Genomic DNA, 26,270 nt, shown 5'->3' on the forward strand with positions numbered 1-26,270 from the left:
TGTCATGGACAGATGAGGGGATAAAGGAGATGTGGCATATATACACAGTGAAATACTATTCAGCCATAAAAAAGAATGAAATAATGCCATCTGCAGCAACATGCATGGACCCAGAGATTGTCATACTAAGTGAAGTAAGTCAGAAAGAGAAAGACAAATACCATATGATATCACTTATATGTGGACTCTAAAATGTGACACAAATGAACCTATCTGCGAAACAGACTCACAGACACACAAAACAACCTTATGGTTACCAAAGGGGAAAGGAGGTGGGGGAGGGATAAATTAAGAGTTTGGGATTAGCAGATACACACTACTATATAAAAAATAAACAACAAAGTCCTACTGTATAGCACAGGGAACTACATTGAATACCCTGTAATAAACCATAATGGAAAAGAATCTGAAAAAGAATATATATATGCATATATATATATATATACATATATATAACTGAATCACTTTGCTGTACACCAGAAATTAACACAATATTGTAAATCAACTGTATGTCATTAAAAATAATTAAAAACTATGGAAAGGTATAGAAGGGTAATAACACATGTATAAGTGCCACGTTGGCATGGATCTACCTAACAAGATTACTCATATATTGTTCCTGCGCAATAAATATCTACTGAACAAATGAATGAATAAATTAGGATGCTCTCTTTTGTGAAGGTGGGATTCTAATTACGGAAATTCTAAACAAAAATTACAGAATAATAAATTCATCTATACATCAAGTTTCATGTCTTGATAAGTTATTTCATGTTTCAGATATTTTGAATGGGCACAGATATCAAGCTTATGGCAGAAAACTAAAAATATCCTAACTGCCTGTCTCAGGCCTTGTCCTTGCCCTTTTCCCTATTATTCTTTTCCTGTGGCTGTCTTTTCTCACTAGATTAAAAACAACAACAATTAACAAAGGAAAACTAAATGGTTTTTTAATAACCTCTCTCCTCTCAAGGCTAACTTCTTCACTAAATTATAATTTTACAAACACAACGAAAGCACATGGCTTTTAAGTGCGTGGTTTTACTTTTAGGAAGTTTGAGTTCTAAACGGCCCCTCTTCTGTGAGTGTTTCAGGCTGGCAGCGTCCACTGCGCTCATGCAAACATGGCTGGTGGAAACTGATTCTTAATGTTAGCGCCAGAGAACCCAGTTAGGGGTGCCTGCGTGAGGGTGGGCACAAGTTTCATTGTTTCATTTTTAATGTTAAAACTGAATAAGACCTGCTTGCTCCCAAGACTGAACAGTAACCCCTGAAGCAAGCTATTCAGTTTGGAAGGCGATGGAATTGGGTTTGCTTCTGCAACCTGATTATGCCAGCATCAGGTTTATACAATAAAATCTGTCAGTAACAAAAATTATAGACTAATTTAGGCAGCCATCTTCCCAAAGGCAGAAAAGAAGTTTGTGGTCACCTATGTATGTTCTTCTGTGTCTTGCAAGTTCCTATGGGATTTATCTGAGGTCAGAGAAACATATTAACTTATATTTGACAAGTTTCTTATTGAAAGCTGATTAATTTGCCTTTTGTTTACTGTCCAGAAGGAGAGAACTGTGGCCAGAAGCTCTTCATTTTGTAAATGGGCTCAAAACATTCCACACCTCCGTATTTATCCATCTGATATGCTTTTGTCAATAAAACACTATAAACTATTAAATTCTACGGAAGGTGCAAACCCATCTCATTTCTCCTACTGGTGAGTCAGTGAGCATCTTTTACATTTTTCCAAACTAGAGCATTAGATAACCTGGCATCTGTGGCTTCTTACCATGGGATGGAGTTGGTTTTGAAGGGAGAGCAGTAGAAAGGAGACAGAAAAAATTGTGCTGACAAATAACATATACTGTAAACTAGAGATCAAACAATTGCTGATTTTCCTAGGGGTGATACATATCTCATGACTTAGAGATGGCAAAGAAATAATATCTATATAGTACTAGCCCAATTATTAGCCTCATATAGCACTGTTCCTTTCTCTGGCATGCTAATACCATTTTGCTTTGGAAAATCATTCTTTTAAAAGCATAATAGTCATATATTAATTTTAAATACATAGATTCTAACGTCAACGATTTACCACTAGAAATTAAAGTACCTGGCAACAGCAAGATTGAAGGGTTTGAGGTTGCTAGTAATATAAGAGCATACTAATAATTATTTCTATATTAAGGATTACGGGTGTGATAGTATAGATAATGGTAACTAGTTAATCACTTAGGATAAATTGAATTATGCTGTAGTAGCAAACGATTTCCAGATCTCAGTGGTTTAACACAACAAAAGCTTATTTCTTGTCCCAGCAAAGTCATCTGGGTGTCCAGGCAACAAACTTTCCCTGTGCTGGCTCAGCACTGCAGCCTGTTTATGGCACTTAAATATCCACACGTGATTCCACAGTTTTGGTGGCGGGGGGGAGGGCCCTGGAGAATCTCACACTGGTAGTGGGATGCTTCTGCCCTAACACTTCCGCTCACATCTTACTGGCCAAAGCAAGGTTTATGGCCACAACGCCCCCACCTCGAGTGTACTCAGGAGAGGAGAACCAGAAATACTGGTGAGTAGCGTTAATGTCTACATTCATCCACCAATCCAAAAAAAAACTCTAGAGGAGATATGGAAACGTATAAGAAAAAGTTATAAGACAAGGTGCTGAAGTATTGTGCAGAGTAGGCAAGAGAAGTATGAAACCTTAAGTTTAACCTCAATGGATTGAAAAACAAAAAGATACAAACAAAAATTCCTCAGCTTGAATATCTAATTCCCCAGCTCCCTCGAATACACTTTAAAAAGAGAGTGACTGTGGAAAGTAATATTGGATCTGTTTGGTAGCTCAACATATTTTCAGATTAAAATGTCCAATTTTTAAAAACAAACTGGGGAAAAGATATTTATAGATGAAACTGCTGCAATTAGGAAACGGCTCATTAATCACTTCTAATTAAACAATATAAAACATGAACAGAAACTTCTTTGTTTATCAAATATTGAGGGGAGAAGGTCAATGGTACATGCAGAGTCATTTAGCAGAACAGTCTTTAGCTTAGAAAACAAAGTAACAACCTTTGAAAATTTTAATAAAAGGTTTTAAAGGAAGAAGCCGTATTCGGCAAGAGTTTGAAGCACTTCATATTCTTCCATATTTAATAGTTGAAGTGAAAACTTCTGATGCTTAATGCTAAAGTTCCAGTGAAAATTCATTCTTAAAAGGGCCACCAAGGGGGAGATGTTTCATCAGTTTAATAATGATCCTCAACAACGGGAGGTACTTCCAGCATCTAAGAGCTGGGCAGCATTATGACGTTCAGGGGCCCTTGGCACTTCGCGGGTCCCTTCTTCCATAAATAAATATAAAAAATTGTATTTTACAACTATTTTGGTATAAGTACAAATATAATACAGACGGATTTATTTTCTCATTTTAAAAGAAATTAAAACATTTTCATGAACCCCTAAGAGTATCATGGGCCCTAGGCCCTGTGCCTAACCAATGCTTTGGCCCTGGCTAAGGCCACACTGCCAAGTCAAGCAAGAATGACATGTGTTTATCGAACAGACCATGGCTTACAGAGGAAAGAATGCTGCTACCCTATATTATCACTGATGTGCAGAAAAACTTAAAAAAAAAAATACACGGCTTTCACCATCTAAGCTCTGCTTTTTCTGTTGTTAGAATGGAAGTATTGTATTATATTCCTTGGCAACTCAAATTCTGAATACAGTAAATTTTGAAATAATTATGTATACTTTTACTCAAGCAGTAACAGTGGACAATTAGAATATTTTGTTCAATTTATTTTTCCCACACTCCTAATGTCTACATGTTCTCAGAGTATGTAGATATCTCTGTGGGTATGGGTCTTTACAATTAAGTGAACAGTTGTTTTCTTAAATGGAATTTAATAATACAAATGAGGATGTCAATGAGTACTGCAATTTGTTCATATGACAGGTCAGCTGATTCACTGGTTATATAATTTATTATTTAAAGAAATGAAAATTAATAGTATTGACATTTTCCTTTGTAGTTAGCAGTGATGAATGTCTTAATATTCTACTAGCTTTCCAAAAGCCAACAAAAAACCATGTACAGCATAGCATTTGAGGAGCCAGAAAGTCTAGTAAATCAGCTTCATGTAAACCACATTGACTAATTTCATCGAAACAGTAAGAATAAAAATGAGATTACTGCATGTAAAGGAAGTAGATTGTGAGGAATTGGGGAAGCATATAATAAAAGGAAGAATCATAACATAAATAAAACCATAAAATACAATCTGGTGAGTTACTAATTTAGTGTGGTTTTAATAAATATACACTTTTTGAAAAATGGCTGCATTAGAAGGAAGTGGGGTTATTTCCCCCAGGCTCCTTTACGTCCCCCATGACCCATGATTACATAAGGAAACACGTGTTTGGCTGGACTGTGGAGAGAGGAGGGACTGGACTCACTGAGCTGCTTTCAAAGACCACATTTACCTTGTCCGGTCTCAGGCAACGAACGATAAGCATCCTTTGAAACTGACTCGCTTTATCTTCCCAAACGTCAGGAAAAACCTCATGATGTGGCTCCTAAAATGACAGTGGATATAACTCAATGCTATTTGGAAGACTACTTAAAAGAAAAAAACCCCCCAAAAACAGTATTTTGACTTTTAAATCGAGTTTTAATTTCATATAATGACTAAATGAAATCAAGAATGCTAATGTAAATTTTATTAGGTTGGGCAAAGTTATGAAATAAGATACAAAAAGAAAATTTAAAATGCCACTAAAAACAACAAAACTAAGACATGAATTAAGCAGGTAAATGTCAATATGAATATTAATCAATAGCACAAAATGATCCCTGTTATTAAAAAAATAAATGTGCATTAGATTTCCCCATTATTTCTCCAAAGGCATTTTAAAAACCTACCAACTACTCTTATTATCTATTTATAAAAAAACCCATTTATTGCAAAAGAAGGAAGAAGGATATGTGTTATTTCTTATTTTGAAGAATTTTTGGTATCTTTTTTAGAAAGGGATATTTGAGAATGTGTATATCAAAGAAGAAGTCAAAAGAGTGCTATTAAAAATATGCAAGAAGAGAGGTATCAAGATTCCAGGAGGAGGAGTAAACATGGAAAAAAAGACACCTGCACCTTTGAAAAGTTTAGGAAGGCTATGTAGTATCTCAGATCAGACATCTCCATGCTTTATCATAGGGAAATTTCTATTTAAATTAGAATCAACTATACACAAAAACATATTTGCCTCTGGGAAATGTAGTTTTGTTACTAACTAGGAGCGATCCAAAAGAGATCCAGTCCAAAATATTTAAATTCAGGTGTAGACACAATCTCAGTATCATGTATAATACAACAAACAGGTCACCAAAGAAAAAGTGTTCTCCACGCATCTGGCTCTTTTTCCCCTCCACCCTCCCCTGCAACAGAACTGTTGCATATTAAACCCAAGGAAAGCAGAATGTCCAGAGAGTAGAAAAAATAGAAAAAATTAACTGGGAATCATCAAAATATTAGCCCTTGTACTAAAAGAAAAGTGAGGGGAGGCAACAATTCCTACGTATTCTAGAAGGGAAACTGAGTATCATGGTATATGTTAGCTATCTCCAATTAGCAAGATAGGGTCTCGTGAAAATTATTTGAGAACTATTAGCTTTTCCCTTTCGTCAAATGACAAAAATATTTATTAGTTTGTGTCCTGTATTCAGAAAATCTAAACAATATCTGTTTTATAAAATTTTAACTCATCTGCCATTATGATTGCCAAAGTACAAGTTGATAATAAATAAAATACCTGGCATGGAAATTCAAAAAGAGTACTTTTAAGGACCATGCAGCATTTTTGCATCTCTATATATTTCAAGGAATTTGAATAGAAGTGCAAACAGAACCACCAATTTTGAAGGTGGGGATAGTTTAATCGAAGCACTGATTTTAATATTTGATCAGTTTAAAGCTTACTTAAATCTTGTTTTTATTCAAAGATAAGAGTAAATTGTTTGACATTATTTTCTCCATTTAAAAACTCTGAAATAAGCAAGAGGGATAAAAACATACCAAACTATCATATACTTTTTTCCACCCATCCTTTAAGTGCATAAACTCCCTACGAATGGTTTTGAAGGCAGGCAACTCGTCTAGTCGACATATTTCATCCCAAGATTTTTGAGGAAGCCACGTACAAGGGTTGGCATGAGGATTATCCAGTCCAATGCCACCAGTTAGCAGAAATCTCCACTCAGCTTTATTAATCTTTGGAAAACAAAGTAGCATGAAGAGTCAGAAGTGAGTTCATCATATACATAGTAAACTTACAACCATTTAAAAAGAATTGACTATTTGATTTTTAAGCTTCAGGTATGGTCCCCATAAAATTCTATAGTTACTGGTATAGCTCAGTATTTATTCATAAGAAACCAGTGTATCCATTATAACCAGTTTTCAAAATAGTTCCATTTTAGATAGGTATTTTTGATAATTTTCCTCCAGAATTACTGATCTAAAAATGGAAATCTGAATTTATTCTTTTTGAATATATGCTTTCCTAAATGACTTCTTATAGTTTTATTGGCTCTAAAAATTGTTGAGAGGCAATCAATCTGCTATGTTTTCAATTATTTTCCATAAAACATAATGAGGTACTGCTACGAAATTTTTGCAAGAAATGCAAAAATAAAGCTTCTACTCCTTCAGAGTTCAACTAATACATTGCCATATGAAATCAATAAATCTTAAACACATAATATAAAATAGTGAATTTATACACCTCTCTTCTAGTCTTAAAGTGCTTCCTATGTTTTAATAGATTTGAAACATAGCAAAAATTAATGAATGGTATCGTTAGGCCCAATGGTTAGATTTGACGAACTTGCAAAAGTTTCTAAAAATACTGCCATTTATACTATTACTTGGAGTACATATATCAATATATTTAATTTATATGCATACTTATATAAGATTCTGATAGAAACTATTTTAAACTAAAACATACAAAAATTTAAGCAGTAATAGTTATATAATGAACTCTGCTTAATTTATTTTTCACCTCTGTGAAATTCAATCTAGTTGTGATCCCTTAACTATAATTAACTATTTACCATCCTTTTATATATATTCCCACACAAGTTCATAAATTAATGAATTCACGTTAATATTTTTTCCCTACAAATTAAAACAATACTGACCAAACGCTCATGTATCATCAGATTTACAGTTAGACAAAAGGAAAAGAGTAGTTTATCCTTTTCAAAGAGGGATCGGCAGACGTTAACATAAAGGGAATAAGTGAAGTGATCCTTGAGAATTTGAAGCCTAAGGGTCAACAGAAAGAAAAGTAAATAAATAAAAATGCATTATCCTTTAAGAAAAAATGCTCTTGGGGAAACCTATTATAAACCATTTAGATGTGTGCTCTTCTAATAAGCTTTCTGGTCAATTACTCCCCAAACAAATCAAGGATCCTTATTAACTGGGGGCACCAATTTGAGAGCTACACAATGTAGAAACATCTCAGTAGAACTGCATTTTTACTATTGACTGATTTTTTAAAAAACTTAATCTTCCTTTTGGGAAAAAGTCAATGCACAGTATATTAATCTATTACATTTAACAGTTTTTGGTCTATTTCTAACTATAAAACATTCCTTGGGGTAAAACTGGATTTCTTTATTCCATAAACACTTCCAAATGTTCTATATTATATATTAAATGAACAGACTAAAGTTAATAGCTCGTTTATTAAATTAACATTAAGTTTAGTAGTGTGCCACTCTGCTCATAAATCCATAAAAACCAGAGAAATCACAAAACTTGATAAACTACATTTTTATTTACCACATAGACAAGACACAGGAATGTGAATAATCACAATATTTGCAACTAACAACTTCCTAGTAAGTGCTAACATGTGTGATCTGTATCCATAATAATTCTTAACATGAATATAGCACTTTAAGCATTTTCACTAATCTCATGAGGGGTAAACTACCACTGAGACAAAAGTTTTAAAAATATTTTTATTACATAGGTTATACTAGTTATAATAGAAATAAAGTTAGCTGAAAACATTTGTAGTAAGCTAATGATTTACATAGATTAATGACCTAAATTATCTAAAGGATAAAGCATCTAAAGGGAAAATTAGCATAGTTTATGATTAAACAAAATTACATTGGTGTTTCTTAATGTGCCTAGAAAAAAAATTATCTAGCAGTATAACCATATCTTGGTTATTTCCAGACTGATATCCTAAGCTGTAGATCATCCCTGCTCTAGTTTCTTCCTTACCTCCCTATTTCTTTAACTATTTTACCCCCGGCAGCATTCCCATAGAAAGAATTACAACAAATTGATATATTTTATTTCTAATTGAGAACTCTGAAAAAGGCTTGGTAGAGAAGTCCTTGAAGCTAGTTGCTGAGATACAGTTGAATTCTTTGAAAATTCAAAATAATAATACAATTCCTGTCCCCATTTTTATGCTAATAGATGGTCTTTTCACACTTGGCATTTAATTTCTCTCGTGTAACAGTACAATTAATATAGGGTGACTCAAATTTGGTCTCTCTAGAATTAAATAATTTCTGCACTTTAAGACAAACTTCCTCTTGTAGAGAGGAAGATAGAAAGGAAAATTATAAGGGTCAATCATACTAGAAATTCAAGTTCATTTTCATTAAATGCCAATAAAAATATATTTATTTTTAAATAAATAGTTTAAATATTTCTAAATACTTAAATATCAAGTATTTAAAATATTTTATTAAAATGTCAATTAAAATATTTTAATAATCTGTTACAGTATAAAAGAGGATAAAAATTATTATTTTCAATGCTGATGTGCGGCACAGTGTTGTAAGACAGTCATGCTCCTCTGATGGAACTGTACATTTGAATAACCTTACAGGAAAGGAATTTATATCAGGAGTCTGAAAGAAATGAACAACTGTGTCCTAATTTTGGGATTCAGCCAAAGGAAATAATCAAATGTGGACATTTATATTTATTGCAGTGTTATTCATAATACAAAAGCTGGACACTACTTGAAAGTCTTACAGTAAGAAAATTATAAAGAAAATTATAGTGCATTCATTAAAAGGTATATTGTACAGCTACTAAAAATTATATTTCAGAAGAGTATTTAATAACATGGGAAAATTATCTTGACAGAAGTAGAAGGAAAAGAAAAAACTCTGTATGCACCGGCATGTGTGATCTTACATGTATTATTGAGAGAGAGAGACAGAGACAGAGACTGATTTCAGTTTGGTTCCTGTAACAAAGCTATATTCTAGTCAGATTTTTGTTTCTGTGCTTATTTTTTTGCTAGTTATTTATTTTGCTATAATAAATTCTGATGCATTAAAAATTTTATAAAAGATGATCCCGATTATTATGGCTATTTCATAGTACATACCATAGTAGTTATATCATAAATTTAGTTATAACATATGTTTGGTATTATTAAATAATAATTATTACAAATAATAACTATCAGAAGACAAACAAAAATGAAATATTTTTATCTCTGAGTAAAAGGAAATTAGAGATAATTTTAGACCAATATTAAGATTCTCAAACAATTTAGTACTCTGGTGTATAGTCACATGCTTTCTATGCCTTTGTTATAGCTATAATTCAGTAGTTGCCCAGAGAACACGGGTTACCTAATTTTTTTTGTTTTTCCCCCAGCCTTATTGAGGTATGATTGACAAGTAAAAATTGTACATATTTAACAGGTTACCTGATGTTTATCAATGATTGACAAAAAACGATTTCTATGAGAACTCTATCTTTAATTTCTGAATGACAGCTAGCTTCTTACAATTTACTTAAAAAAAAAAAAAAAGGAAGATTAAGCAGGACTCCTAAAAGAGTCTCCCTTGCTGTAGCCACTTTGGAATTCTGTTTGGCAATATTTATTAATCATATTTTTTGAAATTAATTTATTTTCTTTCTTTTTTTTTTTGGCTGCATTGGGTCTTCGTTGCTGCGCGCAGGCTTTTCTCTAGTTGCGGTGAGCGGGAGATACTCTTCGTGGCGGTGCACAAGCTTCTCATTGCGTTGGCTTCTCTTGTTGCAGAGCATGGGCTCTAGGTGTGTGGGCTTCAGTAGTTGTGGCTCACGGGCTCTAGAGCGCAGGCTCAATAGTTGTGGCGCACAGGCTTAGTTGCTACGCGGCATGTGGGATCTTCCCGGACCATGGCTTGAACCCATGTCCTCTGCATTGGCAGGTGGATTCTTAGCCATTGCGCCACCAGGGAAGCCTGGCGATATTTATTAAAATGGAAAATATGCATACCCTGTGATCATCAATTGTGTTCCTGTATATATACCTACCATACATGTGTACATACAATACCCACGTACAAGAGTGTACAAGACAGCAAAAATTCATAATAGCCCTAAACTGGAAGCCACCCAAATGTCCTCAACAGTAGAGTGAATGAATAATTTGTGGTATAGTGAAAGGACAAATAAAAATAAGAGGTTTACTTTTTTTACACTGAAAATGTTAAAAAGAGATTTCCCTCTCCTCCTTCTTCTTAGAGAATTTACGTTTGAAAAGTTAAAATTATACATACTTTCTCGTCTCTTTGAAATGTGTATAAATTCTTGTGAAAACTAGGCAGGCTTTTTGTCAACTTTATGACCCAGGAATGTCCTTCTCAAAGACCTGAGAGCCATCTTCATGGGCACCTGGCTCCTCATTGTAAAACTACCTCTTGTCATAAAGATAAGACATTTGCTTTTCCTCTGGATGAAGCCAGTTTGCTAACTCAGTTGGTAAAGTCAGGAGAAGATTTCTGTCTTTGCAGTCTCTTAGTGGATTGCCGGTCGATGTGGATCACATTCTGGTTTAATAATTATTCAATAAAAAATTGTTTTCTTTCTCTACTACTTTGTGGAGAAAACTTCTGGATTGGGAGATTTGCTTTTACACTTGCCCAACAATAATGAGCACAGGGAATGCGACTTAATAATGAAAGTGAATAAACCACTGCTTTGCACTGTGCAAAACAATATAAATTTCACAATGTGAAGTGCAAGATGCCAGACAAAAAAGAGCACAGGCCATGCGATTCCTTTTATATGACGTTCTAAAACAGGCAACACTCATCTCTAGTGTTGAAAGTCAGGACAGTGATTACCTTGGGGGATGGGTTATAGTGATTAGAAGGGGACACAGAGTGGTTTCTGGGCTATTGATGACGTTCTATGCCTTGACCTGGCTGCTAGGTACACAGGTGTGCTCACTTAGGAAAATTTATCGAGCAAATACTTCTGACTTCTGCATGTTTCTGTAAGAATATTAATAACTTCAATCAAAGTTTTCAAATGCATTTTTTTCTATTTACTCTTTGGTCCCAGAATTATATTTTTAAGATCACTTTAGTCATAAATATGATTTTCATTGTTTCTGCATTAAAGGATTTAACTAAAAATAAAAAGGCACATTTTGTTTTCTGGATTTCAGTCAAATCTTACATCTGGGGAAAAGAATTTTATTTCCTATAAATCGTAAGGGGCTGTATCATAGTTATGAAGAAGCAGATGTCATATTTGTGGCTGAGTCCTAATTTAATATAATGAGGTAATAAAGCAACCAATAACTATTTTTAAAGCATAAAATTGTCCTAATTTTTAAATCTTGTACACAAAATATGTCTTTAAGAGACAAAGCAAAGAAAGTTTCTTCCCTAGACTCTAGGACATACCTTGATTTTAAACTAATTAAAATGACAGCATTCTGGTGACCTTGTTTTGTTTTGTTTTAATAAATTTACTTATTTAATTTATTTATTTTTGGCTGTGCTGGGTCTTCCATTGCTGCATGCAGGCTTTCTCTAGTTGCGGCGCGTGGGGGCTACTCTTCGTGGCGGTGCACAAGCTTCTCATCGCGTTGGCTTCTCTTGTTGCAGAGCACGGGCTCTAGGTGTGTGGGCTTCAGTAGCTGTGGCTCACGGGCTCTAGAGCGCAGGCTCAATAGTTGTGGCGCACAGGCTTAGTTGCTACGCGGCATGTGGGATCTTCCCGGACCAGGGCTCGAACCCGTGTCCCCTGCACTGGCAGGCGATTCTTAACCACTGCGCCACCAGGGAAGCCCAGTGATTTTGTTTTAACCAAGGTAGAAGTTAAGAACTGCAGTGAAAAGCAGAACAGCACGTACTATGTTGCTCCATGTGATTAGCTCTGTGATAAGTTCTAGGTTCTAGGAATATTAAAAAAAAAAAAATCCTTGCCTCAGGGAATTCAGGATCTAGTGTGAAAACCAGACATGCATGTTGAAGTCAATAATGCAAAGGGCTGGGAACTTTTCTAAGAAAGGTCACTTAAATTTTTGTTTTCTGTACTCATTAATCCTTGCTAACCTTGAAAATGTCAGATACTGGAAGAAATAAACTAAACATTTTCAAATATCATAATATAAAAAGAAACTTTAAACTCTACCATCATGCATTCCTTCTGTAAAGATACCCTCTTCTTCCCTTTCTTTTCTTTCTCATGGGCAGACATTTGAAAAGTTGTTTGTTAAGCCAAGTGTCAATCCAACAGCTTCATTAGCCTCATATACAGGCTTGTAAAGTAATGAATGATACTAACCAAAAATTGCTCAGTCTAAGAACATTTAAAATTTAGCAAAATTCTACCATGATAAATGAAGGAATTCAATTTAGATTTCAAGAGATGAGCATTTTGGATTTCTAAAAGATAATTCTTAACTGTGGGTGATAAGCAGTAAATCAAGTTTCTTTTATGGGTATGAACAGTTAGGAAACTGAAGTATTTTGCTTCGTATTGATTGATAAAGTTATAAAGGGCAAAGGTTGCAATTATTTGTTCGAGAAGTAATTTAATGTTAGACTCTATTAAAAACATGTTTTAATACCAACTAAAATTTATCTCACTGACAACAAATAAAATGAAATTTTATTCTCTCAGAGACTTACTATTAAGTAGGTCTTAGTTCCATTACTTACTGCAATAGCCAACAGTAAAATAAGGTATTTTATATAAATAAGAATAACAAAATCACAAGATTATTTTTCAAAAACGCTGTTATCTGACAAATTTTATACATGTATATATCAAAATGTGAATATGTAACTTTTCGAATGCAAGCTTACAGAGGTTAAGAGTCATATCTTTTAGGGGGACTACCTCCTCCTTCCACACCTCCCATCACAAATAACTTTTGCAAATGATACACAGAAGTAAATGTTTCCTCCTTTTAGAATTACATTATAATCCCATTATCTATTTAAACAAAGTCCTGGCAGACTGAATTTGGTCACATCTGTTCAATTTATAACCCTCAGATTTATTTCTGGTACAATTATTAATCAAGTTCACTCTAGCTATGTGGCTGTAAGGTGCACACCACTCTTAAACAACAATGAAGGCCACCGATTACTATTTATTTCTCATGCATTAGCTACTATTAGTATTAATTAGTATTGTTTTTACGTACCTTTTTGACAAAATTTCTGATTTCTCTGAATTTTCAATAGACAGGATGAAAAGGTTAATAAACCAGGTCAGTGAGTATTGGTACATGGGATCGATGTTAGCTAAATCAGCAATTGAAAAAAACAGGATGGAGGAATGAATGGCAATAGGTCGATAGCCCATGCGGGTGGCATCAATCTTTTTCTCCGTCTCTTCCGCTACTTCCTGCTTTTGAGAAATCTCATTAGCCAAAGCCTTGGAGGAAGATAATATCTTAATGGCGGTTTCATCTTCTAATATATTGCCTTCCGAAGATGAAAGAACTTCTAAAATCTTGTCTTCTATTTCTTTTAACTGCCTGGAATAAAACAATTCTCTCAGAAGAAATCATTAAAAATCACTTCATGTATATGTTCTTTCATAAGAAACAAAGAGCTTGTAACCTTAAGAAATGCATCACATTGTGACAAATATCCAAAACGGTGATGCTGTATAATTAATTTCTTATCTTGCGAAATGTCAAAAAGACAGGGCTTTCTGCTCCACTTCTCTTTCTAATGATCATTTATGTGGTAACTAGAGAGAGAGATGGTAAGCCCATCTACTCTGCCATTAAGAATCTCAGCCCCCAATGAACGGAAAGTATCACTCCATTTATTTTCTGAAATTTTTCATGACTTCTAGAGCATTACCTTTTTTACCTATGATACAGACACTACAAGCAGAAAATGGAATGCAACATATTCATTCAGACTATGCTCCAGTGAAAACAGGTAACCTCAGTTACATAATGAATACTGAAACTTTTGCGCTAAAACTTCATTGAATGGTTGAAAATATATTGCTTTGACTTGTGGCAGGCCTCTGAATTCTTCCAATGCCTAAGAACTTGTATGTAAAAATATACTCTGCAATGCAATTTTCCAAATTAACATAGAGACTCTGTAATACCATATATTTTCCACTTAAGTCTTTCCATTCAATGCACCTATTAAACCTAACAAAGTAGATCTTTAAAATGTACTTTAATTGATTCTAAGTGATCTTGAAACAAGTAAGAATAATTCTGTGTTTTATAACATTTAAAACCTTTTGTTTTCAGCTCCTTGTAATATCAAGGCTTGCTTTTCTTCTTCAAGGTCTGGCCTTTCTCGTGCCACCACAATTCCCAAAAGCTGATCCTGCATTCCCTCTGAAGTGATCATGAAGTTTAATAGTGTCACCTGTAAATGAAAGAGTACACAACAATTGCATCATTATTTCTGTTGAGAAAGCCTCAACAGAGAAAGCCTCTGCTTATACACTTCACATTCTGATTTAAAACTGTTTCTATTTACCATGGTAGTATGTGTGAAAAGTGGAATTTGTAGAGATGGTGATTAAGGGCATAGGCAAACTGGATTGTTGGATTAAAAACCCACTGAAGTTTCTCATGGTCATAAATGTAATACTTCAGAGGGTTTTGTTTGGTGATCAATTTATTCTTATTTCAAATTGGTCCAATTTCTGACTACCTTTTAATCCCCAAATCAATTAGAATCAGGCTGGAGGCCATCCTTCATATTGGCTGGACTAGCTGATTTATGTTTTAAGGATCCCAGTGGTGTCAAAAAGCAAAGGAGATCTTACAAAGAGATGAGAGAAAAAAGAACAATTACTTGTCATAAGTATATACGGTATTCACAATATGACAATCATATTACGTATTATAATGATATATACAATAATATAATCATATTACAACATAGCATATATTATGTTGCATTATATCATCATATTAAAATATGATACTCAGCCACTACTATGAACTAAGGAATATACAGTTCGACAGTGTCCATCAAGATGCAGTCTGCTAACCCTGCTTCATCCCGGTACCTAACGGCTCTTACAGGCAGGTCTCACTCTGTTGCCCACAGCTTAAAATACTACCCCTCTGAGTCCGCCTGCCGATGCAGGGGACACGGGTTTGTGCCCCGGCCCGGGAAGATCCCACATGCCGTGGAGTGGCTGGGCCCGTGAGCCATGGCCGCTGAGCCTGCGTGTCTGGAGCCTGTGCTCCGCAACGGGAGAGGCCGCAACAGTGAGGGGTCCGCGTACTGCAAAAAAAAAACAAAAAACAAAAAAAAACTCCCCCTCCTGAGTCTTTCCCATAAGTGGGAAAGTAATCGTGCTTTGGTCTCTCTTTTTAAAAAGCAAAAAACAAATCATCCACACAATCCCTTTCAGCTACTGAACCATCTCCCTTTGTGCCTTCATAACTATATAACTGAAAATGTTACTTGTATATGCTTTCTGTCTCTGCCTCATTTCATTCCTCAGCCCTCTACAATCTGCTCTCACTCCTGCCTCCACATACCTATCAATACACACAGCAATAAACTGCAGAAACTTTCTGGCTCTGGTCACCAATGAACCGATAAACACCCGACCTTGGCTTAAGCTGACCTCCCCCGCCCACCTGCTTTTTTAAGCCTCTATTTTGCAGTCTGCCTGCGCTCACGTCTTGAATTAAGGTCTGCACCTATGTCTTGAGCATCACTTCCCATTCCTCCCCCATTCCTCCCTTTCACGTGCCTTTCACTGTAGCTAAGCTGAACTGATTGTGAAATCTCAGACACACACTATGAAACATCTGCACGTGCTTCAGCCCTGACTGAGGAATGGGAGAACTTGGGTCTCCCCATCTTCCCTGGTAAGAGAATATTTCCTCTTCGTGAATGGAGTAACTTTGTTTGTGTGAGAAATTTCCTACCTGTGGTCAGGAAGTGTGAAACAGCTCCTTGCTGTACCCTTGTGAAGGCAACACCCTCCTCTGCCCAAACCCAGGCACCTTCTCCATGGTGGTGTCCTCGGGTTAAACCGTTCCCCCTGGCTTGCCCCATGGCAGGCCTTGGATGCCACTAAATGTGATTACATAGGCATAATCATAAATTTATATGGAATAATAAGCAACAATTCTTGAAACTGAGCAATTAAAAATGACTCAGTGTTGTTATGCAATTCTCTACTGCTCTGGCCTTTATTCATGGGAAAATTATCATTAATGTTTTCAAGACGTTTTTCCTGTTGGCATGAGAAACCAAGTGCACAGGTTACACTCGCTTTACTCTCCAAACCATTGTCACAGTGCTTAGGGAAATGTATGTTTTACAACTTTTACCTCAGGCACAAAGAGGTATTCATTCATATTCCATTAATGTTAGATGTTCTGAGATCAAGATTTTGCAAATCTAGCCATTTGCTCACAAATAAACATTTAAAATCATACAAATATGATTTCATAATTTTATTTTCATTTAGATGCAAAAGAACTATAGCAGCACAATACCATCCCTTGGGTACTTTTGAAAGCAAAAGTTACATAAAAGATCCTAAAAATAAGATCAAGAGGAAATATTTTAATTTGTAAATGAAGGCAAGTAATCGTCTCACTATGTTTTCTAATCCCTGTTTAATCAATCCCAGCAATTAAAAATAATGAAGCAATAAGACATTCTAGGGATCTAAAGGATTTCAATACTGAATCATAAAATAGTTTCCTCTCCACGGTGGTTGATTTATGACTTCTACTATAACTGGTTATTAGTGTACATAAATTATTATTTATGTCATTTGTGATATTTTCATAAATTTTAATGAAAAGTAAAAAAGGTTTTCCATGCAATTTATTAAAAATTTTTTTGGTAACGCAGCTTTGGGATTTATTTTCTTTTATATGTCATTCTTTTTCACATATATTTAAAAGTTAAATAATAGTACTAATAGTTAACTCTCATAACACTATTGCTGGGCCTTACTGTAAGCATTTTACATAGATTATTTAGTCTTCACATCACTCTATGAGATAGACATTTATTATTCCCATTTTATAGACTAGGGAACTGAGGCACAGAGAGGTTAAATAACATGGCCAAAGTCACACAACTGGCAAGTGACAGAGCTGGGATTTGAACCAAGGGAGTCTGGCTCTAGAATCCATGCTCTTAACTACTAGCAGATACTGCCTCTCCTAATAGGTGAACACATGACCCAATTTTTAGGTGTTTAGAAAACACGTTTATTTTAATTAACTGAAAACACTCACTAAGAATGTTCATATTTTAACACCGTGTCTTTCAAACTAAGCTCAAGGGTCACCCCACCTTCCCCCAGTCTTCCTGACTTCCCTAAAGGTCCAGTCTAAAGTGTGTCCCCTATGTCTTCTGAGTTCCTCTGTGTCTTCCTAGTCATAAATACTGTCACTTGACATACAGCTTATTTACAGTGTAAGCCTCTCGAGAGCAGGGACCATGAGTATTCACCTTGGAGGGCAGGAATTATGTCATCTTAGTGCCTCCTCTGTCTCTACAGAGAGATGCCCATGTTAATTTAAATATTTCTAATAAAGGACAGCATTTGGACCCTCTGGATAAATCTTGCCTCTATATGTTTCTTTCAAAATCTGAATATTTCTTAATGTTCCCTCCTCCTAGCTTCTATAAATGAAAACTATCCTTCCCTTCCTCATTCGCTCATTCTAAAAACATTTATCAAACATTTATCAAGTGCCAACCAGGGCTAAGAATTGGGAATAAAAAATGGACTAACCTCCAGAAGCTTGGTTACAAGTCAACGTCTCAAGTCATTTTATGAACCGGGGCACGAACCCGTGTCCCCTGCATCGGCAGGCGGACTCCCAACCACTGTGCCACCAGGGAAGCCCTAACTTTACTTTTTAAAGGAATTTTTAGTATTTTAAAAGAACGAGTGATCTAAAACAGTTCCTTTAAGTAACTATATAAAATCAGATAGCAGCAACCTTATTCTGAGAAAGAAGAATGGAGTTCTGTTCCTGAATTCCCATTCTAAGAATTAGCATATTATCATTTATTACAAAGGAAAAATGTGCATATATGTCATCTATTTTTAACAATGCAAATCTAAGAATAATATCACTTGCAGAAATTAGATTCCCATGGTCTTTTTTCACTGCATACTGAAGGCTCCTTTATTACTTGCATGCACATACAAAAGCAACATTTGGAAATTATTATAGCAATTTCAGGAAATGCCAAACAAGGACAAAATCCATTTTACTTAGGAAGACCTGTTTTTCTTATGGCTCAGGAGGAAAATTCAGCCATTAATTGTAAAATCTGGTAAAGAAACATTTGTTTTAGATACTGGCCTTTACTGAAGTTTCAGGAAGATAATGAGGATTTCTTAGCTTGGTAGTAATATAGAAGCGGAAGTCTGGTGAATACTCAATGGTAGAGTCCCCAAGTCGGATACAGGTACTCCCACCCTGCTTAAAGGTCTGTTTTAGTAGAAGAGGTTCCAGGATTGCATCTAGTTCTTCTCCAACATTTTCTAGCAACACTGGAATAAAGTCAGAAAAATATTTCATGTTATTTTAAATACTGACTGTAAACCTTCAACCCTCCAAATTCTTCCAGCCTTCTAAATTGCTGCTGTTTCTAGTTACGCATAAAACTATTTTTGTCTTCTGAGTATAAAGAAATGATGCCATACCATCATGAAAAATTCCACAAATGACAAATGCCGGAGAGAGTGTGGAGAAAAGGGAACCCTCCTTGTAAACTGGTGCTGCAGCCACTGTGGAGAACAGTATGGAGGTTCCTCAAAAAACTAAAAATAGAGTTGCCATATGATCCTGCAATCCCACTCCTGGGCATATATCCAGAGAAAACTCTTAATTTGGAAAGACACATGCACCCCATTGTTCATTGCAGTACTATTTACAATAGCCAAGACATGGAAACAACCTAAATTGTCCATCAACAGATGAATGGATAAAGGTGTGGTACATAGACACAATGAAATACTACTCAGCCATAAAAAGTGAAACGCCACTTGCAGCAACATGGGTGGACCTAGAGATTATCATGCTAAGTGAAGTAAGTCAGAAAGACAAATACCGTATGATATCACTTATATGCGGAATCTAAAATATGACACAAATGAACTTATCTACGAAACAGAAACAGACTCACAGACATAGAGAACAGACTTGTGGTTGCCAATGGGGAGGTGGGTGGGGGAGGGATGGATTGGGAGTTTGGAATTAGCAGATGCAAACTGGTATATATAGAATGGATAAACCACAAGGTCCTACTGCATAGCACAGGGAACTATTATATTCAATATCCTGTGATAAACCATAATGGAAAAGAACGTGAAAAAGAATGTGTGTGTAGATATATATCTGAGTCACCTAGCTGTATAGTAGAAATTAACACAACCTTGTAAATCAACCATACTTCAATAAAATAAATTTTAAAAATAAATAAATTAAATAAAATGGGTAATTGCCAAAAGAAATAATTTTAAAAAGAAATGATGCCATAAAAATAAATGGATGTATGTGGAAAGGGCTTCATTGGTGGGGCTATCTGGTCATCCTGCCTGCTTCCATAGTCTTAGTCAGAGTGCTACTCAGGACTACCCCCCCCCCCCCCCCCCCCCCGGCTCTGGGATTCACTATATGCCTAAGTATGATGGCAGTGAGGTATAAGACACCGGAGAAAAAGCATTTCTAGTTGTAGTTATTTAAACGGTTATTATATTTCTTAATTACAAAAGTAACTCACACTTACTGTAGAACACGTGGAAAATATAGAGAAAAAATAAAGAAATGTTAAATTAATTAAACAAGGAGGCCATTAGACTGAGACAGCTGTAAGGTGTGGTAGCTTACATAAGTAAACCAAAATTTAAGCCTGTAAATGCCTCAAGGTTATGAAATCAAAACTCGAAGGACAACCAATCACAAGCAGCCAAACAGGCTTTAAACTGTAGTCAAATAGTTTCCTTTCTTTGCTTCCTTACTGTTTCTGTACAGTATACATCCTTCCCCAGCTCCTGTCGGAGGGACGCTCCTTATCACTTTTGGTTTGGCACCGCCTGGTTTAAATGGATTTTTGCTCAAACTCTCAAAATTTTTGATATGCCTCACTTTCAACAGATGAAACCGAAAAACAGCCTCTAGTCATATTTTCTTAATCTTTCCCTCCCCAAAATATTTTACATAATTTATTCATAGTATATATAACTTGATAGAAAAATGACATAAAACTACATATGAATTTAAATATCTTTCTTTTCAGTATTTTTTATTATTTTTTTTTGCGGTACACGGGCCTCTCACTGTTGTGGCCTCTCCCGTTGTGGAGCACAGGCTCCGGATGCACAGACTCAGCGGCCACGGCTCACGGGCCTAGCCGCTCCGCGGCATGTGGGATCTTCCCGGACCAGGGCATGAACCCGTGTCCCCTGCATCAGCTGGCGGACTCTCAACCACTGCGCCACCAGGGAAGCCCAGTATTTTTTATTTATCTTTTTCTATACACAGTTGAGACAACAATATATCTAATTTCATATCCTAATTATTTTGTTTGACATTATAGCATAAATATTTTCCCTTGTTACTAAAAAAAAAAACAATAAACATGCTTTTAATTACTGCACAATAGTCTATAATATTAATGTTCTCTCATTTTTAACCAATACTCCATTATTAGATATTTGGATTGTTTCCTGTTCTCAAGATTATAGGTAGCACCGTCTACAAAATCTTTGTGTATACAGTATTTTCTTATGATAGCATTCTAGAAAGGGAATCCCAGATCAAAGACCAGTGACATTGCTAAGGTACTTGATACATTTGCCAAATTGAAGTCTTACATTTTGGTGTTTGGGGTGCTACCATAGCCAAACTCGAATCATGGCATTTTGTAGGAGTCCCTCAAGGGATGGGATGTGCCCTCTGGATGGGAAAGCAGCAGCTCAGGGCATTGGGATGACAGGTATTTGGATCTCTGTTGCAGCACTTCTTCCCACAGGTTACTCCTGGCTAAATAAAGTCCTAAAATTGTCTTGTCAATTTCCTTCACTGCTGAGACTTTAACAAAAACAGGTATGTCAGATGATTTTTAAATTCATTATAATTTTCTGCTTGAATAAAATGATTATTTTTCATGGGTAAATAATATGAGTGCATCATAGTATATTAAATACATTAATCTATTATTTAGATTGTTCCCATTTTTCCAACTGTTAATACTGCAGTGAACATCTTTTTGAATAAACCCCTGTGTTCATCTCTGATCACTTAACCAGGCTGGAGTCCTAGAAGTGCAATTAATGGTCAACAGTTACAAACATTTTAAAGATTTTTTATATTGCCAAATTACTTTCCTGAAAGGCTGTAGAGGTTTCAGAGTTGCAATAAGCACTCATTCTGCTGTTTTTAAACCTGTTTTTATATAATATCACTGTACTTATGAACACTAGGCATCATGTTGGCATTTTATTTTGTCATTATCCTCACAACTTTAAAAAGCATCAGGGGACTTCCCTGGTGGTGCAGTGGTTAAGAATCCACCTGCCAATGCAGGGGACACGGGATTGAGCCCTGGTCCGAGAAGATCCCACATGCCGCGAAGCAACTAAGCCTGTGCGTCACAACTACTGAGCCTGCGCTCTAGAGCCCGCGTGCCACAGCTACTGAGCCCGCATGCCATAACTACTGAAGCCCGCGCACCTAGAGCCCGTGCTCGGCAACAAGAGAAGCCACTGTAGTGAGAAGCCTGTGCACAGCAATGGAGAGTAGTCCCCGCTCTCTGCAACTAGTGAAAGCCCGCACGTAGCAACGAAGACCCAACACAGCCAAAAATAAACAAATAAATAAATTAATTTTAAAAAACTATCAAATATTATTAACCCAGTTTTACAGATGAGGAAACTGAAGCAAGGCGACTGTAGTAAAATTTTCAGTTAAATCATCTCGTGAATGACAAAGCAGGAACTCGAACTAAGCAATCTGGCTCCTTACACAGCTCTCTTAACCACTGTGTGATACTGCCAGCATTAAATGTTATATTCATGACTTTTACAATTTGATAGGTAAAAAATATTGTTAAAATCTGTATTTTGGGCTTGATGTTTTAGGTGCTCTTTGGCTAATTATACTTTTTCTTCTAGAAACTGTATGCTAAAATATTTGCCCATTTTCCTATCGTGGGGCATGTTTTCACCATTAGGTTCAGTGGCAAGTGATTAAAAAACCCCAAATAACAGTGACACGAACAAGAAGGAATTTATATCTCACGTAAAGAGGAGCCTGAGGTAATCTGTCCAAGACTGGAAGGACAGTGTGTCTTAACTGTCAGAGATCCAAGTTCCTGCCATCTTGCTGCTTCACCATTTTTGGCATACAGCTTTACCTCTTTGGCCAAAAGAGCCTTTCAGAGAACATGCACATTGCAGCCATCAGAAAAAAAAGAAGAAACAGAAAAGGAAGCAGTATCCTTTAAGGATACTTTCTGGGGATCACAAATGGCACTTCCACTTACATCTTGATGGCCAGACCACAGTCACATGATGACAGAAGTTAGGAAATTTATTCCTTTACTCTGAATCCAATGTGCCCAGGTAAACACAGGGGGTGCTAATAGTAAGGAGGTGAGAACGGTTATTAGGGAACACTGGGCACCAACTGTCACAATGTGCTAGTTTTTTAAACTTTATTTGTATTTTTTAATATTGTTGATATTCTCTCTTAAGTTTCTTTTATATAATGTTTCTTGGATTAAATTATAAATTTGTAGAGTCAAATCTATTATTCTTTTCCTTTTGTATCTTTTTCCATTGTGTATTTTCTTAGAAAGTTCTTTCCCATCAAAGACAACTTATTCCCCTATGTTTTCTTTTAGCATTTATGTCTCCTCTTTTTTTCTTTCATATTTAACTCTTTAATTCATCTGGAGCACATTTTGATGTAAGATGAGACTATGACTTGATATGTTTTTTCACAAAACCAATTTTTGCAGCACCATTTGCTGAATGACCTATCATTTTCCATTGTTTTATAACGCTTACCTTCTAATGCATTAAAGGCTTACGTGTATCAATATTAGAGTTTATTCCAGAACAGTTAATTCCAAATTTACTCTTCTTCTGAATTTTTATTGCCTCTGTACTTTCTTCTAGGCTAACTTTAGAAGTAATAAGTAGTATTACTTCTAAAACGTTTATTTCTGAAAGTGTTGATATCTTCACAACATTTAGTTTTCCTATCAGTGAAAAAATGATGTCTTACTCAAGTCTTTTTTTTGTGTGTGAAATTTTCTCATTTTTTTTCACTATGCATTGTTAAAGTCATTCTAAGTTTTTGTTTTAGATAGCTTTTCAGTTAATTCTTTTTGGTTTTCTAGATGAAATATATTATCTACAAATACAATAATATTGTTTCCTCTTTACAAATATTATAGCACCCTCATTGAAAAGAACTTTCCTAATAATGTTAAACAATAATAGTGATAATAGATATCAATTTCTCATTTTTACATGATCAGACTTTTAAAATCTATTAATTTGCTAGAGTGTTATGGACTGAAATTCTGTTTATGAAATATTATAACATAAGTTTTGTTTAATTGCCTCAACTTTTATTAACAATTTCTGCATAAAATCTAATATTTAAATTATTCTTTACTAAAAAATGATATTATACAATTTCATCCCTTATTCTCCCTGAATTGTTTTAGTTTCACAGCGAATTAAGAATGTCTACATTAATATGTATAAATGTCTTTTCTCAAAGCTAAAATATACACTATAAAACTTAAGTATTACAGACTTGATTCTTTTCCCTAAAAGTGAAAATTTATTTCCTCACCAGTAGAATAAAGTCTTAAGCCTGTTAGGAAAGATTTCTATAGCGTCCAGATTTCAAAGAAATATGTTCTCAGCATTGAGTATTTACTGTATTATAAGCCTTACTGGAAAAGCAAAAGTATTCTAAGCTTGAAAACAGAAAAAAGCAAAAACAAAAAAACCCAAAATCCATATAGACATGAATTACCCAGAATGCTCTCCTTAATTTATTGACCCTAACTTTTGATTTCTTTCACTTTTAATTAAATCAAAGTATGTTTCATGTTAAAATACAGGAGAAAATTTATGAGACAGCCTTCTCTTCATATTTCTATCATCAAAGTTAACAGTATGCTGGTTTATGTAAAAACCTCCTTTCTCATTCCCAAAAGCCAGCCCATCACAGTATTTGCAAACCTTGTGGGAAGCCAAGACTGGGAATCCAAACACATGGCTGCTAATGTCTTTGAGTAAGGCAGATCATCTTGCTCAAAGCAGTTGTTCTTAGCAACAAAGAGAACCAAGTATTCTCTTCATATTTCTTCTGCATTTAGGACATTAACTGATATCAGTTTTTAAATTATGAATTATCTACATTATCCTATGTTAGACTTCAGATTAATACGAAAAAATCTGCATAGTATGTTCAGCTGTGCAGCATATTGTATTCAAAGTAGATTAATCAATTACTGGGTACCCTCAAAGAGCTGGAGTTGAGAAACATTTATGTACACAATAGAAATCTGTAAAAACCATAGAAACCTGTACAAGCTTCAGTGCTGGCAGTTCATCAGAGAGGTTAAGAGAGATGTCACAGAAAAAGGTGTTTGAGCCTCATCTTAAAGGGTGAAATTTAAAGTAATTCACTAAATGGATGGAAGAGCACAGACGAAAGCTAAGAGATGAGAAACAACCCCATGTTGTTATATGTACTGCCTGCCCCCGTGTACCCTGTACTCCCATCTAATCCTCACCCCACGTGTAATCTCTGTCTCGCTCTTTAAACCAATAAGCTCCAAGACAGCAGAGATCAAGTCTGTCTGTGCGTGCTCTGTTTTCAGTGGCACATGCTAGTTGCAAAATAAATATTTGTTACGTGAATGAATAATGAACAAAGAAATGAGCAAATGAAAGAAACATTGAGCCAGAAGTAGTTTCGCCTCCCTGATACGTTATATGCAAGGGGGGAAGAAAAGAAAGTGCTAGGAGATAAGATAAAAATAAGGAAGGCTCAGATAATGCTGGGTTTTGCTCTAAATGCAAAGAGTTTTTTTCATGGAGTTAATGGAAAGCCCTTAAAAGCTCCTCTATACAAGTTGATTTCTTTTTAAAAATTAAAAAAATATTCTTTTATTCTTCCAGTTTTATTGAGGTGTGAACAAATTGCCTTATCAGCAATATTAACATGAATAACATCCTATGCCCACCTTATCCACTGGTGTAGCTAATACAGATGTACCTCTGTTTTCTAGAACATTGGCTTTCAAACATTTTTTTTTAAGCAGCAGGATACTTTTTTCACAGAGGATTTTATCTTAAAACTCAATATAAACAACAAAAAAAAGGGAGGCCTGCTCTGGTTGAACCCGAGGCAGGTGGGTGAAGCCGAAACCTCTGCCTTCTCTACCCAGGCTGCCTGCGAGGGATGAGAGATCAGAAGCCACTGTCCTGGAATAGGTCAAAATCTAAAGAGAACTTCTTAAATGGAAGAGTCTTTAACTGCTTATGTTTTAAAACTGTAACAGTAGCTGATTCTGTTACTCGAAGATTAAATATAAAAATAGTTACAAAATCTGCCATCTGTTTCTCTCTCTATCATAGATTTAAAACTTTTCACTTCTCTCTGATGATTAATGTTAGAAGGCATTGTGAATTATCATTATCCATTTTTAAAGTTATTTCATTCCAAAAAGTAGGTTAAAGCAACTGTGAGTGACACAGTAAACAATGAACAAAGGCAGAAGACTTGGGGACTAGTTTTAAGACTCCCCTTAACTAGAGATACAGTCTTAGTTAAGTCACGTAACTAACATTCTCTGTCACCCTACCTTGTTAATAAAATGTAGTGGTTATTAGAATTACTATTGGATTTCAGATTTTTATGGCCACAACTCCAAGTAAGAAATGCATTTTAAATCT

The 26,270-nt window shown here is 35.3% G+C and overlaps 1 protein-coding gene across 1 annotated transcript in view; it reads right to left on the bottom strand.

Moving 5' to 3' along the window:
• Positions 1 to 26,270, bottom strand: part of DNAH7 (dynein axonemal heavy chain 7) — a gene marked incomplete at its 3' end in the record, with an annotated part of 233,361 nt that overhangs the window by 40,950 nt on the left and 166,141 nt on the right. Inside the window, exons 48-53 of the mRNA XM_082841795.1 lie at positions 18,643 to 18,833; positions 14,565 to 14,698; positions 13,498 to 13,833; positions 7,211 to 7,337; positions 6,084 to 6,278; positions 4,495 to 4,587 (exon numbers count right to left, since the gene is read on the bottom strand). Coding sequence (XP_082697921.1) covers positions 4,495 to 4,587; positions 6,084 to 6,278; positions 7,211 to 7,337; positions 13,498 to 13,833; positions 14,565 to 14,698; positions 18,643 to 18,833 — 1,076 coding nt within the window. The remainder of the gene's footprint in view (positions 1 to 4,494; positions 4,588 to 6,083; positions 6,279 to 7,210; positions 7,338 to 13,497; positions 13,834 to 14,564; positions 14,699 to 18,642; positions 18,834 to 26,270) is intronic.

The sequence above is a fragment of the Leucopleurus acutus genome (genome assembly GCF_964270905.1).
Source record: "Leucopleurus acutus genome assembly, chromosome: 6".
Lineage (NCBI taxonomy): Eukaryota > Metazoa > Chordata > Mammalia > Artiodactyla > Delphinidae > Leucopleurus > Leucopleurus acutus.